Source organism: Pinus tabuliformis, chromosome 1_2 (genome assembly GCF_031772625.1).
Source record: "Pinus tabuliformis cultivar Carrire ecotype Pingquan chromosome 1_2, CPIR1, whole genome shotgun sequence".
NCBI lineage: Eukaryota > Viridiplantae > Streptophyta > Pinopsida > Pinales > Pinaceae > Pinus > Pinus tabuliformis.
Genome location: NC_142298.1, coordinates 357,448,977 through 357,468,656, shown reverse-complemented (window position 1 = coordinate 357,468,656; position 19,680 = coordinate 357,448,977). Strand labels below are relative to the sequence as shown.

The window sequence follows — 19,680 nt, the reverse complement described above, 5'->3', positions numbered from 1 at the left end:
TTCTTGCATCACCTCCTCAACTACTACAAGAGGGGTAGGAGTTTTATCCTTCCCTTGAACCACTTGTACCCAAGAATTGATGTTTGTCTCAGTTTCTTGTTTGAAGGTGGCTTGTTGGGATCAGATTTCTTCTTGTTTACTTTTAAGGTCAATAATTTCTGCATGCATTGCACCATTTGGATGATGGATAATTTCTTGCTCTTTGGTATCATGTAACATCTTCTTAAGGGATAAATTATCCCCCTTCACCTCTGAAAATCTGGTAGAGAGGGTGTGTATTTTTGAATGGAGCTGCTTCTTTTCAGTTTCAAGAAATTCCATTTTCCGCAACATTTGTTTTACCTGAGCTGTCCTGAATGAGAAATCAAACTCCATGGCTATATCAGTCAAATTGACTACCACTTTCTCTCGCTAGTTTTCAACATCTGATAATTCAGCAAGGCTTAGGAAGATGTCAGGGTCTCCTTTGTCAAATCAAAAGGTAGTTCGAGGTGGGCCCTGAGGGGAGGGATGGGGTGGAAGGGGGGTGGGGGAGACTGAGAAATGGTGAATAAAAGGGGGTGATTTATGGCTATCAAGTACATAATCAACTACACTCGCACCCCTGCCATATGGCCGACATGTGAAAAAGCCAGAGTCTGGGAAACAAGGGAGACCATTTAGAATAAAAAACTCTTGGGGTTCCCCCAACTGCAATAGATGCTTACCATAAACTATAGTGGGCCCCAAAGCACCATCTGACATCTGGTGAAGCCCTAAAGAATCTGGATCTATCCCCTGGGTACAAAACACATCCTCTAATCGATCATGGAGAGGGATCTAGAGATCTCTAGTTTGAGCATTGAAATCACCTAGGAGGATGACATCCCCAATAGCAGAGTATTAGGTGATGTTAGTGTACAAGTTTATAAAGGGGTCCCCATTTGAGCCATCATGGACGGAAAATGGTGAAGAGGTTGGGGGGATGTAACAAACTGCAATGTATATGTCCCTCGGAGGAGAGACTTTGATGTTAATCTGAATCCACATAAACCTGGAAAACTCATCTTCGACTACCAAAGATACTTTGTTCTGGAGTAAGTCACTAGCCAAACAAGAAACTCCACCTAATCCTATGACCCCTCCTGATCTCTTTGTCTCCTGCCTGCAAACTAAGATCTAATATATGGGAGGAGTCGAACAAGGCTCGCATGAGTCTCAGTCACGAAGAGGATGTCCATTGATTGGAAAGCATCATACAAGATTCCTGATGATTACCAGAAAGATCCATTTCCATTCCAGAAATCGATAGAAATGCATGTACCCTGTCACCTCCCCAAGCGGACCTGTCATTTGGAACCTCTAGTTTAGGGTTCCCACCCAGGTGGGAAGGAGTCTCGAATAACTGTTCGAAGATTCCTGATAATTTCCCATTTCCTTGTCTGTCGTGCCGCCATAACCTATTCTCTAGATTGTTTAAGTTCCACAACCTGTGCCCGAGTGAGGTCCTCGTCAAAGAAAATCATGTTGAGAAGAGAAAACAACTTCCACTTAGCCCTGAGGGCATAGAGTCGATCAGATGCAGTCTGAAACCTGAGGAAGAGAGTAGAGTCGTAGCCCATCTAGGCTCTATCCAAATCTATTTTGGGGAGGCTAAGGGTTTCCCAAAGGAACCTAACCCCCACTTCCATAAGATCCAGAGAGGGGTGGGGCAAGGGGAGACCTCTCACCATGAGATTCAATTCTCTTGCCCATTTGTTGCATTCTTCCACAACTTTTTCTTGCATCACCTCCTCAACTGCTGTAATAGGGGTAGGAGTTTTATCCTTCCCTCGAACCACTTGTACCCAAGAATTGATGTGTGTCTCAGTTTCTTGTTTAAAGGTGGCTTGTTGGGATCAAATTTCTTCTTGCTTGCTTTTAAGGTCAAGAATTTCTGCATGCAGTGCACCATTTGGAGGATGGATAATTTCCTACTCTTTGGTTTCATGTAACATCTTCTTAAGGGATAAATTATCCCCCTCCACCTCTAAAAATTTGGCAGGTAGGGTGTGTATTTCTGAATAGAGTTACTTCTTTTCAGTTTCAAGAAATTCCATTTCCGCAACATTTGTTCTACCTGAGTTCTCTAGAATGAGAAATCAAACTCCATGGTTATATCAGTCGAGATGACTACCACTTGCTCTCATTGGTTTTCAACAACTAATAATTCAGCAAGGCTAAACATGTCATCTTGGCACAACTCGTCTTGTTGCACAAATCCAATATTTGGATTTGAAACCCATTCTTTTGTCTATGTATGTTCCTCAGCAATAAGATTCATAAAAAGATTTAGAGAAGACTCGTCTACAGCCATCTTGGTATCATAATGACTATCAAATTTAGTGGGCAGATTCTGTCAAACACTTGACGTGCATCCTTGGGCTGCTTGTTTTGTTTCAGTAATAATAATAGCAGTAACATTCATATGGTTGTTTTAGTGTTGCTGTGTATGTCCAAAGCCAGAGTGATGCGATGGTGATAGTGAAAAGATGTGTTGTTGTCAAATGAGGAGAAACAAGAACACAGACCGCACCCTAGAGGGGGCGAGTGGAATCGATACTGAATATATTAGTATTATAACAACAAGCAGAATCAATGGCTGAATATAGGTCCAGGTATCCAGAGCCGTCGACGGAATGCACTGCTGGCATCTGATATGTCTCTGTTAACACCAAATATGGTGCCCCTGCCGGTAATTAAATTAGAAAAACACCCTTTAGTACAAGGGCCAAGCCAGTTTCCAGTTGTGAAAGCATATACGAGATATTATTCTCCACTTTCATACATCATTGGCTCGATGATCAGCTTTTAATCAAAACTAAAATATTTATATACCGCAAATAAAGTTCTTGGGGCTCAAACTTGGCACACAGAGGCTCTTCTCGCTTGTTCCTATGCCAACTCGTTAACCAAATCTGAGCTTCCTTCCCCACTGTATCCACGTTCAGTCACCCAAAGCCACGAAATTGCTAGAAAGGTTGGTGACCCATATTTAGAACTGGTCGGAGAGGATTTTCTTTCATCCAGAAATTTTAGAGGAAATTAAAAATTTTAATGAGCTTCATCTACCATGCATATCACTGAGGAGTAACTTGGCGTGGTTGATTATTAGTCTTTCCCAAGCCTTTCGTGAGTTTCAAATCCAAATCCTATGAAACTTGCATGGGGAAGCTCGGAAACTGGCCCTATCGCCCTGTGTGAGTAGTATGTAAATCGAATGTGCTAGGAAGAGTCCAATTGAATAGTTTGTTGGTGTTTATCTTGACAAGATTACTCTAAGAAACCAGTGGGGGGAAAGAACATAATGAAGGAGCGTCAATAGTGAGAAACCTACAAGGATAGCTACAACAAAGAGACCTTGAGGTTTACCATCCGTTGATTTCCTATGCTAAAACCGAGAATTCCATATTGTGAGACACGTTGTAGTTGGCAGGACCAAGGACGACAATCGTCATAAGTGTAATTCATAGATTTCCTCTACTAAAACCAAAAATCCCAGATTGTGAGACACGTTGTAGTTGGCATGACCAAGGACAACAATCGTCATAAATGTCAAGGGTATAGTTATATCTTATCCACAATTCCATTTTTTTATACTTGATTTATTCTAAATACCCATTACAGCGATGTACTTACTTGTAGGTTATTAATATAATTTTATGTAAATAACTAGTTTTTATTATTTTGAAGTTAAGTATAATATGTATTCATTTCATAATAATATAATGATGGTTATCAAGTGTAAAATTGGAGTAAATTGATATTTTAATTTAATGAGATAAGTTAATGTTTAAGTAATTAACTTCTTAATATTATAAAAGTAAGAGTAAATATAAAGTGTTTTAATTTTATAATAATATATTTCTCTTTTGAGTAAAATTTGTATTTCTTTCGAAACACGAATTACATGATAGAGCTAGAGAGTTTGGATTGGTTAGTCATAGGGGAAACCCAACTATATCTAAAAATGAACTCTTCTGGGGGAGGTAGAAGACAAAAAATTGTCTAAAAGAACAAAATACACCATACATATACTAATATATGGGCTTTTGAGGCAATAAAAGTAAAATAGATAGAGAAGAAATCATGAAACCAAAGACATATTAGGAGAAAAGAGACTAGAAAGAGGGGTTTGAATATGTTGTTGCAACTCGAATTATCTCCTTGTTGCGGCCCACTGAGCTTCTAGTAGTAGGAGGAATGCTCGGGTTCTTCTTAATACACTCCAGTTGCTAATCCGAGTCCATCATGTGCTAATGCAGATGCTCTATGGAGAGGAGGAGGTCCTCTCTATTCTCGTGTCAATCTAAGAGAACCTTTCCCAATAGGAATTTCATGTGTCAATAGAGGCCCCCCATGTGCATATATCGATTGAAACGCCCCGGTGTATACCCTATGTCAGGAACCTAATCAACCAACTATGCCAGTACCTTAGTGTTAGAGAGGAGGTGCCTTTCATTGGTGCCTTCCCTCTCAGTACGAGTGAGTTCTTCCTAAGTGGGGCACGAGGTAAGATCTCAAAAATGATCTCCTACTTCTGCCACTCCATGTAGTTCATATTCTAGCATGGTTAGATCTTTCTTGATAGTACGTTGACCCATGCAGAATTAGGCTTGCTAGCATGGCATGGGGATTGCATAGAGATGCAAAGAAGGCAAAGGAGTAGGTATGGATGTGTCCAAAGGGAGACTAATGTGGTCAGAAATAAAGCTAGGGATGATATAATAGAGCCACACCAACGCCTTGAGTTGAGGTATGTGCCAACAAAATGGAGGGTGGTAGAGTAACTGAGAGAGCATGTAATACCCCTCAATGAAATGTAAATATTTGATTTACTATTACTTTAGTAATTGGCAGATTGCTTGACATGGACATTTATTTTAAAATATATTAACTTAAATTTGGTTATGGTTTACCAAAGAATTACTGAAGGACAAATATGCTAAGTGAGATTTAAACTTCTAGATAGTTAAAAGATGATTATTCTTATCCCAAGAGATAAATTATCTCATTCAGGGAAACAAGAGCGAAGAGGGTGAGAGGGAAAAATCATGAGGCAACCTAGAGACTTGAGACTTAGTTGGAGGAATTCCATGGGAGGAAACAAACAGATTCATCAAATAGGACATTGTTGAGGAAGGGAAGGACACTACCAGAGAGAGGGATTCTTGAGTTTGTTGGCCAGTGCAATACCTTGTTAGACCATTAAGGTCTGAATAACCTAGACATATATGGTGTGATCAGAGAGTTCTAGGAGGACTTGTTTGGTCCCTGTCAAAAAAAGTGTTCTAGAAGTGAACTGGCTTAGGGGGAGTGAGGGTAAAGGTACATGAACAAGTTGGTTTGTTGGAGAAGCCTTTTCTTCTCAATAATTCTATGGCAACTGAATTGAATTGAAATCAGATAAGTATTTTGCATAATTTGTTAAGTTCTATTAAAATGATAACAATTATTTATGTGTATACAATATTCTTATTGGATGGTAAAGGATATTCAATGAATGAATATTTAATTTTATAAGATAAATAATAAAAAAAGAGATTGTTTCAGTATTGTCTATTTATCATATATGTTGAAACAGTGACCAGAGTAAGGGTATGGGATAGGTTAGTTTTGAGCCAGAACATGCCATGTCATGTTAACCTGAAACAATCATGCACCTAGTTAATAAAATTGGAAAGAGACAATGGCAAGTCCTTGGGTAGGAACCCACCAAGAGTTTCATATTTTATGGATATACATCGAATATAAATAAATATTGGCAAAAGCTTATACAAAATTAAATAGGTATTGATAATTCATATATGAAACATAACATTCGTGTTAATCTATTGAGGAACAATAAGCTGAGAGCTTCAACTCGATACCAGAAATATGAAAGTTACAAAATGCATATAGTTGAATTCCTAAGGAAATGTCTAATTGTTTTTTATTTTGTTTCCTTATATCAATGTGAGGAACTAAAGGAAAATACAAGAAGGAATTACAACCCTTAAATTTGAAATAATTTTTTTATAAGTCCAAAGGCTAGAAGTTCGTTGAGTGAAATATCAGATAGACTACATCCAGTCAAAGAGGGACAAACAACAGTCTGTCACATATTCTACAAATAAAGTAGTCAATTAAATATACGAAACAAGCTACAAAAGAGACAACATGTCATTGGATAACCAGTGAATAATGATTATAGAAACCTTTTAATGCATGGAAAAAAAATTCAAATCAATAATAGTTTCCATCATCTCTACTAGAATATAGATTGAGGAACAATCAACAAGGAGCCGAAAATTTTAAAAGTGATTAAGCACAAATAATCTGAGATAGGGACATCGACTGAACTCATAATGATAAATCTATAATAAATTATTAAACAATTACGGAACCCTTTCATTCAAGAATGTTTTAAATCAACCTTTAGAAAAAAATGGAATTTGAGTTAGAGGAACCTAGAATTAAAATTCGATATAACTCTTGCTCTCATAGATATGCTAAGGAGATACTTGCATAGTTTCCAAGAGAAAAAATAGAAAAATATACGAATAATAAACTAAAAGATGCATGAAAATCCTGAAGAGGGTTTACAATTGAATGGATACCTCAAGGTAGATTGGAAGTTCTGCATGAAGGAAACATGTAACTACCAATGAAAATGTTAACTCAAGATTTAAATAAAAACTTGTAGCAGTATACAAAACTGACCAGTAGAACAATCTGTATTACCTTGGATCATTATTGGAAAGGCAAAAGTTATATGAGCTCCCAATCAGTCATGACACCGTCGAATAAAACCTTAGCATCTTGTGTAATCATTAAAACTAGAAATGTATACTAGATGAGAAACATGAAAGATTGATTATTTGTTAGTTAACAGAGGCTACAAAGATGTGAAGCATCTTGATGATAGATTAAAGGTAGCAACTAAGGTAATTTTGTCCATGTTTATGAGATATGTTATCAATAGGTAATGGTTAGAATATAGAGCCATGATAATATGTGGAAAATATGGTGAAAATCTTGGATTTATTAAACCTTATTGAGCTTAGCTGACTAAATAGTGGTATAGTTATTTTTTTAGAATTAGCTACTCTAATAAATGATAGGTAGAGTAAAGATATCTAAGACAATAATTAATTGATATACTAAAGATGCCCATGCGTGAGTGAATGTGAAGGAATATCATGTATGTCATTTATCTCTTACTAATATTGGATGATGGACATATGTAAGTGAACTTGTATTAAATAAAGCAAACTAATGACTATGAGCCGCACATTATAGTCATAGAAAATACATGGCACGTGTCGATATGATGTTTTGTAGTGGTCCTTGAAATGTTTGATGTTCCTAGAAACCTCATAAGTTAGAAAGTGTTGTACTAGGATCTATGTAACATGAAAAGGGCATATCGATGTAAGACCTGGATTAGCATGCATACCCATTTGTCATGTCTTCCCTAATGACATGATTTTTCTTGTCTAGTTTATCTTGTTAGAGCGTTCTTTAACACTCAAATAAATTATTTATATATTAAATTTAATTATATAAATATCTATTCATATGAAATTTTAATTATTTCAATATATATATATATATATATATATATATATATATATTATATAATTATATTTATATAATATATATATTAATTATATTGAAATAATTAAAATTTAATTTAAATCTTATACAGTTTACATGTCATTCGTGGTAAGTTTGAGAGAAAATCACACTACACAATTTTTATTTAAATTAATTTATCAATAAGATTTTGATTTGTATGTAAATATTAAGTGATTACAGTTAATCATAATTTTAAAGAGTAAAATAATAATAATGCGCATTTTATCTAGAACAATATCTAATAATTTTAAGGATAAACTTTATATGGTGGTAGGTGTGGGGAGTTATCTTTGATTTTATTTGATGTATGATCTTCTTCACTAGTTAATTCTAACTAAATATCTTTCCCTCAAATCCTAAATCATTGTGGGAGACTCTAACAATGTCATTAGGCACCTTAATATGGGCACTTCACCATCCAATAACAAACTCAATTCTCTTTTCAAAATAATCTTATCGCTCTTATCTATTATTCCAAATGTTTCGGTGAAACATGTCCTCGGAGATAATATATATATATATATATATATATATATATATATATATATAAAAAAAAAAAAAAATACTATGGTTGATTCTCTTGCAAAATCATGTTGTCTCACTCGCTCCTGGAACTTTGTTTGTTAATGGTTGAACTAGGCAAGTCCCTATCCCATATCTAACATATGCACTTTTCATTAATTAAATTTAATATGGTTTTCCCATCATGGATTTTTGGTGGTATAATTATCCCACGTGTCTAGGGGCATGTATGGATGTTAGTATTAATCTCCCTCGAGATACTTCATAAGAAAGCCAAATTAAATTGTAGGAAAAAGGACAACCTATAGGGTTTAAGTATGAAATTTTGTGTGCCTTCCCAAGGTTCTCCCATGCTAACAGTTGGGTATGTTCCACATTGCGAACCAATCTCTTGTTTCATTTCTTGAGGTGGTAGCTTCTTCGTAGGATGATGATTGTGAAGGACTATGTGAGACTATTTTGGTACAAGGCCATCATTTTTTTGATCCACCATATCAATTTCCACTCCTTTATAGGATGGATAAACTCTTTATGGACTCATGGAAGCGGATATTATCATATCTCCTCTGCCTTTTGTGTCAATGTCATGCCATGGTCATTCTTCTTTTCATTTCCAAAGTCTAATAGCTTCATTCTAGTAGATCTCCTAAATTTTCTTGAGATAATATTCAATCACAAGGATTCATAGGCCCCTCAATCTATCTCCTATTCCTTTCCAAATATGAAACCTCTAATAATCTCTTTAATAGTTGTTTCTACATGGCTACTCTTTGGGACAACCTCACTATTTTGTTCCTCAAAACTAATAGAGATATCAATTGCATCCTCCAAACTCTAAAATACTAGAAACCCTCCCCATTCTCCAATCCTCTTATAAATATTTCTTGGAATTAGATCCTAGGATTCCTCCTTTGGAACACCTAGAAGGAGAGCAATTAAAGAACCTTCAAAAGCACTAGCTCCACCACCTATGACCTTTGGAAAAACATCCTCAATAACTTAAGAAAATCACTTATTTTTCGATCATAGACAGAAAAGGACTGGGAATGTAACCCAACAAAGTCTTGCATCCTCTCTCTACTTAGCATATCTCCACATCCTATCCATCATGCCCCACCTATTCGCACCACCCCCTGCCCTGTAGTTCATCCCACTAGTCTCCTCCCACTCATAACTTTATCAAGCCCAACTTCGATTGTGCCTCTAAAGGAAATCCTGGAGTTGTAAGCTATGGAGGAGTTATTTGAAACATGCAGGGTCAAATATTGCACTTTTGTGCAGGAGCTATTGACCATAATACAAACAATATGGCTAAACTATAGACCTTGGAACAAGGTCTATTTATTACCAACCAAAAAAAACTATAGCCAACTCATCATCAAGGATGGTTCAAATACAATCAGCACTATATTTCATCGGTGTGGATCTAATCCAAATAAAATCACCAAAATTTGAAGATTAGAGGTTTGAATCTCTCAAATGGCAAAACTCTTATCCTAAATCTTGTCCCCTCTCCTCACACAAATTCGACAAGAAGGTAATAAACTGGTAGACCAATTTTCCAATTACAACCTAAATTCCTCACTCAACATGAGTTGGGAGCAACCTATTTCAGAATCTCTTTGCCTACAGTACCAAACATAAGATACAACAGATCCTACTCCTACCATAGTCACTGGTCAATGAACATGTTATCTAATCCCTAACAAATGATAGGGAATATGTTATCATATCTCTTTCATTTACTAGTTAATACACTGACAAATCCCCATTAAATGCCAGAAACCATGCCGTCAAATATCTGTCACTTTCCTGTAATGTTTTCGTTTAAACTTCATCAACGGAAATTGACAGTATCAACACCATCGAGTATGCCAACAAAGGGAAAGGTTTCAGGGAGGTGTGGAACCATGAGTTTGAACCCCCCCACCTGCGCCCCCCCCCCCCCCCTTACAGACAAAATAAGGGGGTGTGGGTGTTGGGGGGGTAAGGCTCTGCACTCAACTATAGTCGTCGATCCTCATAAAAAAACTTGCAGCGTCCAATGCATTAGATGGAACGTAGACTTGGATTTGTGTGTCTAGACCAAACCCCCCCCCCCTTTCGATGACATCATTTTGTTGGGGGGGGGGGGATCTACACTCAATTGTAGTCATCAATTTTGGCCAATCAATCACAGTTGTTGCATTCATTCAAGGGAATGTGACCAAGCTCTATGTTGAGCCCCTCTTCTCTAATACCACATCCTACCTACAGGTTAGAAATTTCCGTAGGAAACATGATTAAGGTTAAATGCAAGTTGGAACCTCTTTCTGTCAAATTAATCCTATCTCACCAATGTATTACCACAATAAACATCAATGCTATTTTCTTGATCTTTTAAATACATTAGTAAAAACCGATGTCTACAATCTTAAGATTATGTAGTTCAATCTTTGGTCTGGTTTCTCATTGGGAAGATCAACGATTGGAAATTTTTGAACCATGTAACATTTAGCCAAAATAATATGAAGTGCCTAAATTTAAAAAAACAATAAAACAAAAACAAACATGATTGATAAATGTTATAGCAAATACATAATTGAATTGTGTTTCCTTTAAGATGTCACAATAAATGTGTAACATATAGTCAATCTCTCTATTGGGTTAATGATCAAAATGGTTTAATAGCATTAGTCATTTTCTTGCATTAGTTACCACCCACCGTCAAATCACATTTTCAAAACATTACCAAATCTAACAAGTCATGGAGGGCATATGAAATATGCATGGGCAAGCATCACAGTGAAATTGAAAGCATATGTGAGCACAAAACATTAAGGGTTAAGAAAGGGAGGGTAGTCAAGCTAAGGAGAGAAATAAATGACGGAATCTTGATTAACAAAAATCAATGTGGATATATTACTGAAGAAATGTATTTCTTTTTATTTTATATCATTTAAAATCAAAATGATGTTTGATTTTAAAAATGATAAATGTGTTAAATTCAATAATAATAAGTTAACTATATATAAAATTAGCAAAATGTGTAATTTGTTATTAAAAATAATTTAACTAAAAAAGATAGTTGAAGTGATAATTAGCAAACTCTCAAATTTAAGATTCATGGGTTCAAATCTTTGGAAAAAAAAATAAAAATATATATGAGACAATTACATTATATTCCTCTATTTCTAAATATGAAAATCCTACTTGAGATAATGACATTGTATTCCTAAATATGGAAACTTGACAATGACATTATATTCCTGTTTATTCCTAATTATAGAAAATGCACATACATTGTTATGTATGTGAAACAATAACATTATAAATGCACATATATTGATATGTACGTGAAATAAAAACATTATATTTCTCTTTATCCCTGAATATGGATGTATATATATATAGGGCAGGGACACCAGTAGTTGGGCATCCCCCCTTGAAACCCTTCAAACGCCACGTAAACCTCCATGCCAACTATATGACAAGATGCCAATCGATGCATTCACATGTTGGGAAAGTGGGTCAAAAAAGTTTGATGTGTTGTGCATGGTTTAAGGTTTTCTTTTGGTGTGAGTTCTGGAGGGTCCTCGAAGCACCGTGTTATTCTGTTCAAGACTAGTAGATGTGTGTTTGGTCCCCCTGGTACTTGCGCAACCCTGTTGCAATTTTGGTCACTACAAGCACCAGTCTTAGCACTGCGGAGAGTGGGTTATGCATAGGCTTGGTCCATGGTTTGTCTAGATGTTTAATTATTTTCTTCTCTAGAATTTGGTTTATTGGTATTTTTGTTCTTTCTCATCGCACATTGGCAACTAGGTTATTCATCGACGTTCGACCATGTGGGGAATTTTCCTCAGTACGATGTTGGATATGTTCGTTTCATGCTCTGGAGGGTTTATTTGATGGTAATTTGCATGTTTTCAACACTACTTGGAGGATTTTTTTCTTTTTTTCTATTCGTTTTTCCAAGGTTTAACCCCACAGTATCTTTGTGGCCTCCTTGTCCATCTTGTAGGGCACTTTGTGCGATATGTTGAGGACACCATAGAAGTTTCTATTGTAGTTAAGGGTTTTTGAGCTTCTGGGGTTCCAGTGGCGTGCAGTCATGGGAAAATCATAGCATAGTCCTCTATGGTAGGATTTTAATCCTACCAGCTACTTTTGCGTCTATGTTTTTAAACACATTCAACATGATTGAATTTGGCTACCTTTGATGCAATTATTATGTGGATTTTATTGTGTGTCATCTTAGAATGGTTTCGAATTCCTTTACATATCACCTTAGAATGGTTTTGAATTTCTATGTGGGTTTTGTTGCATGTCATCTTGTTGCAACTTTACATTCAAATATAGGTTTTGAATTGTTGCATTGTGGTTTTCGAATTGGGTTTTCAAATTGTAAGAAAAAAGCGTTATTGAATTGCATTCAAAGAGGCTTATCGAATTGCATTCAAATAGGGTTTTATGGTCTACCCTGTAGTGTAATATATATTCAATGAACTGTATGTTTCTTTTGCAAATGATGGCTATTTTTCTGTGAAAAATATAGGGTTTACAAATTCTTCAAGAATTATTAATGGCTATTTAGGGTTTGAGAAAAATACTAGGGTTTGAGATGTTGACTATTGTTATGTAACAAAATTAGGGTTTAATAAGTTAACATGAATAATTAATGGTACGCTATATGTTTAAGAGTATGTAGTTTAATGGGTTTAAGAGGGATAATTTGTCTTTGTTTCTGTTTGGTAGTATGTACTCCAACTATGGATGTGTAATAAACCATGAATAGAAGACACAACTCTATCTGTGAAATAAACAATGAACTCCAACTCTGTGTAACCAACCAATTGATTTGTTTACACTTCCAAGAGATAGAAGACAGATAAATTGTACATTAATATTCGAACACTATAGCTTATGTTGCTTGCATTTCATTTTGAAATGATACTTGCATATGAATGCACAAAGTGTTATGTATGTGAATCTTTGAATAAACAATGAAAATCTATCTACGGATTTGTTTGTTGGTATATGTATCCATGAAGGTATGTACTCACTAATTTTATCGAGCAACTAAAAGCAAGAAAATCCAACCAAAGGCCAAGCACAATATATCATCAATATATCACAATTGCACAAAGTGTGTTGTGAACGTAAACTGCATGTTCATCTATTTGTGAAATATTATATTAACCATGCAAAAGATTGTGTCTGTACAAAATCCACATTGCAATGTGGTTACAAAAAAAAGTCATGCCACCCCTATGCTTAATGGCCTCCATTTTCTGCATTGCCCAAACTTGTTGAGTTGCCTACCCAAGCCAAGTATGATGGCCTACCAAAGAATGGTTGATTAGGATGTGCCTGAATGTTTTTTTCCCATAAGGAAAAAGTCGTAATTTCTATTAATATGGAGAAATTACATTTTGCAGATGTTGATGCATATTCATATTGTGGTCCAGAGGTCTGCCTTGTACAAAAAAGCCATGTATGTCTTGACCTCCACGCAGGGAGTCCTTGTAAATGTAACTAGATATGTCCAAAACTTAGAAGAAACATGATGTAAACACATTACATTTCGGCTCTACGCAGAGAGCACTGCTGTAACTGATTCATATATAATGATGTATATACATGTAAATACATATGTCAAAATCCACATAAAACATAAACTGATTATATGAGGGTCTAAGACCCATTCCTAGTAAGGTCATCAAAAGGTCTGTGGTAGTCCTGATGGAAGGTTCCATCAATCTCCTCCTGGATCAGCCAGTCGTCTCGTTGTCTGTGGGCTGCTTCTTTGGATAGCTGGTCTGCATCGGTGTTCTGTTCCCTGTAGATATGGCGACAGACAAAGGATTCAAAATATGTGATCAGTCTTTTTGCCTCGTCAAGAATATGTCTCAAAGAGAATGCATAGCAATGAGATGCATCGTTCAGCCAGTTGCAAACAATTTTTGAATCACCAAATAGTTGTAGGTGGCTGCAATGTTTTTGTAATGCAAAGTGTATGATATGTTTTGTTGTGCTCAATTCATCAAAATTGTTGGTGCCTCTGCCAAGCTTAATCTGGATCTTATAACAATGTGCATCGTTGAGGTATAGTATCGCTCCTCCACCACAGCCTGCTTCTTGAGCAGATCCATCAAAAAAAGCCCAAGGCTTCGATTTGTCAATACTTATAGGCCTGTTAGTGCAGGGGGGGGTAATAGAAACTACCTCAGGTAGTAAGTCATAATCAGCAATAGTGTGACTCAATATTATAGGCCAATGAGGTGCCTTGTTATGAAAAATAATCTGGTTCCGAGCTATCCATATTGCCCAGCAAACAAGCAATGGCATGTTGATGGATTTTCCAGTATGATCTCGGCACCAACAACTCCAAGCCTCCATTATATTCGGACCCTGCCAGTCTTTGAGGGAAGGATAGTGAGCAGAAATATTTTACCAAAAGTCTTTAGTAACATTGCATTTTAAGAAAAGATGTTCAGTGCTTTCCTCTTCTATACAGCAGAGATGGCATCTGAATGGTCCATGAAATGATCGCTTCATAAGATTGGTTCCAGTAGGGATTTTTTCGAAGAGTATATTCCACATTAAAAGGCGAGTGCGTGGGGCAGCTCCAAGCTTCCAGAGATCTTTCCAGATGGGGAGGATATTCGGGGGCTTGAATGGTTCCATGAGCTTTAAGTATCCCAATCTAGGGGAGTATATACCGTGTTTGCAATGGCCCAGATAATCTCATCAGGGCCTTCAGTGAGTCTGATATGAGCCTGTGTGAGAGCATATGTAAAGTCCCGCCATTCTTGCTGCCACTATTCAGGGATCTCTAAAGTACGAGAAGTTGCCCAAGCCTGTTGAAGAAAGGTAGAATTGTCACTATCTCCAATGTGTTTAATATGTGTAATACCTCTGCTATGAAGGTGCCTTATCAGTCCTTCAGATAATCTGTGAATATTGCCGCACCCCACCCATGGATCCACCCCTATCCGTACGTTATTTCCTTCCTTAATGCGCCAAGTAATGCCTTCCCACAATAGAGGTAGTGAGTGGAGAACAGCTTTCCAAATATTGGATATATTGTGTCCAGGTTCATGTTGTTGATGAAACCAATCCATAAGGTGTGATGGCTTGATGTATTTAACTTGAGCGACACGAGACCATAGGCTGTCTGTAGTCAGGAGATGCCAACCAAGTTTGGCTGCCAAAGCTTTGGCAAAGAAATCAAGTTTCTTAATGCCCCAACCTCCCCAATGTTTGGGTCTAGCAATGGTGTCCCATTTAACCCAGGCAAATAGCTTCCCTGTGTGGTGACCTTTCCATAAAAATCTAGCACAAATACTTTGTAGTCTGCACAGGATGCCTCGAGGTATCCAAGCCAAAGTCATCCAGTAAACTGGTGTGGCTTCAATAACAGCTTTAATGAGGATCAATCTCCCAGCTCTTGAAAGATATTTATGATACCATACCTGCAATCTTTTCTCCACCTTTGCTATTAACCAAGTCCAATCTGCAATCCTGTAACTGAGGGGTTTTAGTTTGTACCCCAGATATTTGATGTCGTCGGCTAGATTTAATGAGGTGAAGGGGAATCGATGGGATGCATATGTAGATTCATGATGAGTGCAACCAACAGCCGTGATTGTAGATTTGCTTTCGTTTATCATCATGCCTGTGGCCTGTTGGAAGAGTACAAATATATGCTGGAGAGTAGTGGCATCACCTATGCATCCATTTAGAAATATGAGAATATCATCCACAAATAATAGGTGAGTAAGATAAAAATTATCAGAGATATTGATGCCGGTGATCTGATTCCTATCCCGGGCAGATGTGATGAGTCTACTTAAGCCTTCCATAATGAGTAGGAATAGAAGTGGAGATAGGGGGCATCCTTGCCTGAGTCCTCTTTCCGAGGTAAAGAAAGATGTGGCTTCACCATTGAGTAGAACACTGTATGATACGTCAGTAATGCAGCTCATTATCCATTTAATGTAGCTATAAGGAAAGCCAAGGTGAGTCAGAAGCAACCTGATATAAAGCCAGTTGGCTCTATCGAAGGCTTTGGAAAGATCCACCTTTAGTATCATACCCTTTTGTTTTTTGATATGAAGAGAGTGTAAGAGCTCCTGAGCGGTAGTGATGGCTTCATGTATCTGCCTGTGATTAAGGAAAGCGAATTGTTCAGGGGATATGTGGCAAGATAATATAGGCTTCAGACGATTGGCGATTATCTTGGCAATAATTTTGTATAGGCAATTGCAGAGGGATATGGGTCTAAAGTCATTGAATGAGACCGGATGGTTGGCTTTTGGGATAAGAGCTATGAATGTGGATTTGATAGCAGATGATATTCTGCCATTTCTTCTGCAGTGCTCAATAATATTGAGAAGATCATTGCCCAGGATATCAAGGAAAGCAATGTAAAATTCGATGGTCCATCCATCTGGGCCAGGGCTTTTATCTTTCTTAAACCATTTAATGGTGGCTTCTAGTTCTTCCATGGTCACTTCCTTTATGAGATCGTCAGAATCTTCTTGTAGAACGAATCTGGGGAATTTTTCAGCCACTCTCATTATCTCCAGAATATTAGCCTCTCTGGGGGCTCTATAAATGCCTTTGAAGTGTTCTGTGGCTAATTTGGCTAGGTTCCTCTGTGATGTAATATTCTGATTCTGTTCATCCCTCAATTCCCATATAGTGTTGATAGCTTTGCATCCATTGGCAAATTTGTGGTAGAATTTTGTATTGTCATCCCCCTTTGTAAGCCATATAGCCCTGCTCCGAAGCCTCCAGCTTTCTTCTCTTTCCTTCAGAATCTGTGATCGTTTGGCAACGAGTGAGGTGTAATGTTCTTTGCTTTCCTGGTTAGGGAAGATACCATCAGAATAGTCCTCATATGATGCTATAATCCTCTCAGCCTCCTTCAAAGTATGGTCATCACGGATGCGCTTCTGGTATGCCCAGTGCTTGGAGATTCTCTTGAGCTCGGTTAGTTTCCTAATAAAACCTTCAGTAAGGTTTTCATTATCCCTAATAGGATTGTTCTGCCAATAATCAGTAACCAGTTGAATGTAGGAGGGGTCCTTTAACCATGAGGAATTGAATTTGAAAGGGCTCTTGATCTTGTTATTGATGTCGGCCGTCTCCAAGAAAATAGGACGATGGTCAGAGATGCCTCCAGATCCGACCCATTGCCTTATGCGAGGAAGTCTGTTATATAGAGTTTCCTTAATCAAAAATCTATCTAATCTTCTGGCCAAGCTCTGATCTCTGCTTCAATTGTTAGTCCAAGTATGTTGTAACCTGGCAGTGGGTATGTCTTCCCAATGATGCTCCTCCAAGAGATTGGATATAGTATCCGAAAAAGAGTCCACCTGGGCTGAGTGCCCCCACGATTCACAAACGCCCATGGTGAAGTTTAAGTCTCCTTCGAGTATAATGTTGTCCTCCTGTAATAGATCAGATTCTAGTAAGGCTCTCCAAAAGGTGGCCCTATCAGAACATGGGCCATATACATTGATAACCCGAATGTCCATTTCCATGGAGAGAACATAAACATCCAAGCCAATGAAACCTCTGCCTCCCCAAATGTTTCTGATCTTTAATGCTCTATTATGGATCCCTATAGCTAGGCCACCAGATCTCCCTGATGCATCTAAAGCTTGAAATGTCTAGTTAGGCATCCAGGAATTGAGAGACTGGATTAGGGGGTCTGCTGGACAGAGGGTCTCTTGCAGAAATATGATGTCAGATTGAGAAAGGGTAAGCAGTCTCCTGAGAGCTAGTTTTTTGGGTGAACTAGCAAAACCCCTGCAGTTATATGATAGAACTTTCATGAAGGATGGGGGGCTGGGCCATTCTTCACTCTAAGGGCCCTGAGGATGGTTTGCTGTCGCCCAATGGCGACTTCAGCATCATCAGTGTGTTTAGCTTTGGTTATGTGAGAGGGATGACCCCGAGAATGTTTATGGGGGACAGGAGCATATTCAGTATCAATACCAATAGCATCAGAGCCTCTGTCTTTCAATCTGGATCAGAGGGAGTATCGAGGGGATGCAGGGGGGTATGGGGCAGGGAGGGCGGTGTTAGAGGAGGTGATCAGAGAAGCCATACTTAGGGATAAGGCAGGAGATGGGGTCGGAATGGAGCAAAAAAGAGAGGGAGGGGGGAGGGGGTCAGTGAAGTTGTGGGATGCCACCGAGGGATTAGTATACGAGTGATATGGCGTGCAAATGCTATGATGAGGTGCAGTGCCTTCAAAATTGAATAAATCTGGAGGAATATAAGAGGAGAAAGAGACAGACATACCCGTAGTAACATCGCCCTCCTGTTCAGTATCTTCTTGAGCGGGGGCTGGCGATGAGTGGATAGGGTTCTCAACTGAGGTGCCCGGAGGATCTTGTGGTTCTCCTTCGTCCATATTTTGCATCGCCTGAGTCTCCTCCGTCGGTGGCCGAGGTGGAAGGTGCAGGGGTCGCTCTGAATCCCCTTCCTAATCAAGCTCCTTGCTCTTGCGAAGAAGTGGACAATCTCTGTATAGATGTCCTACTTTGTGACATCTTCGGCATCTATACGGGATTCCTTCATAGTCTATAATCTGCTTGTGTGTCGTGTCCCTCCATTGTATAGTAATATATTCTTGTAGTCCACCCCTGGTGTCCAGGTTGATGAGAAGGCGGGCGTAAGCCATCATACCGGTGTGAAGATAGGATTTTTCATCATCCATGTAAGTGCCAATTGCATTCCCAATTCTTCTGAAGATGTCTTCAGACCAATACTGTAATGGAAGACTTGGAAGCCGAACCCATACAGGCCCTATACCAATCTGCTCAGTTTCGGGGTCGAACATGGGAGTCCAACGCTTAAGGAGAACCGAAGCGTGTTCGAAGTGCCAGTGAGAGGACAAGACCCAATTTGTATGGTCGGCACGAGCGAACCTTAAAGCAAACCATCCTCTCACAAAAGTTTGCACGAAGGGGATGTCCGCCAGATGATGTCCCCAAACTTCAGTGGCCCAGGTCTTCAAGTGTGCAACCGAGTAGTTCCGTCCCCTGGTGCGACCCACCAGGACCCTGTCTGCAAAATCCATGATTTCGCCCCACTGGATGTCCTCCTCAAGTCTGAGAAAGATGTCGTTAGCTTTGGACTTGAAGCATCGATATTTCTTCTTAGGGCCAGAAGTCGGAGGAGGGTTTCGAGCTCGATGCGAAAGTGGGGCGGTACCAAAATCGGGAGGAGGGTTAGGGTTGATGATGAGGGTAAATTGCGGCCTCCGGGGAAATTAAGCGGACCAGAGAGTGGGAGAATATGAGTGAAGTTGCCCGAAGGAGTACCAGTAAACGAGGAGGCGGCAAATGGGTTAATGGTTGTCGGTGCAGCTGAAGATGTCCACGGAACAGAATCAGATAGGGGGACAGAACAAGGGTTAGGGTTAATACAACCCACCACAAACCCGAGGGTAGCCGGAGAGTGAGGAGGCGTGGAAAGAGCAGGCCAGGTGGGGGGAATATCCGAAAGAATCACGGGATA

The 19,680-nt window shown here is 38.4% G+C and overlaps 1 protein-coding gene across 1 annotated transcript; it reads right to left on the bottom strand.

Moving 5' to 3' along the window:
* Positions 1-18,643: 18,643 nt before the first annotated feature.
* Positions 18,644-19,240, bottom strand: LOC149205844 (uncharacterized). Its single transcript, XM_089397523.1, has one exon. It carries the CDS (start codon positions 19,238-19,240, stop codon positions 18,644-18,646), a length of 597 nt encoding a protein of 198 aa, XP_089253649.1.
* Positions 19,241-19,680: the final 440 nt, after the last annotated feature.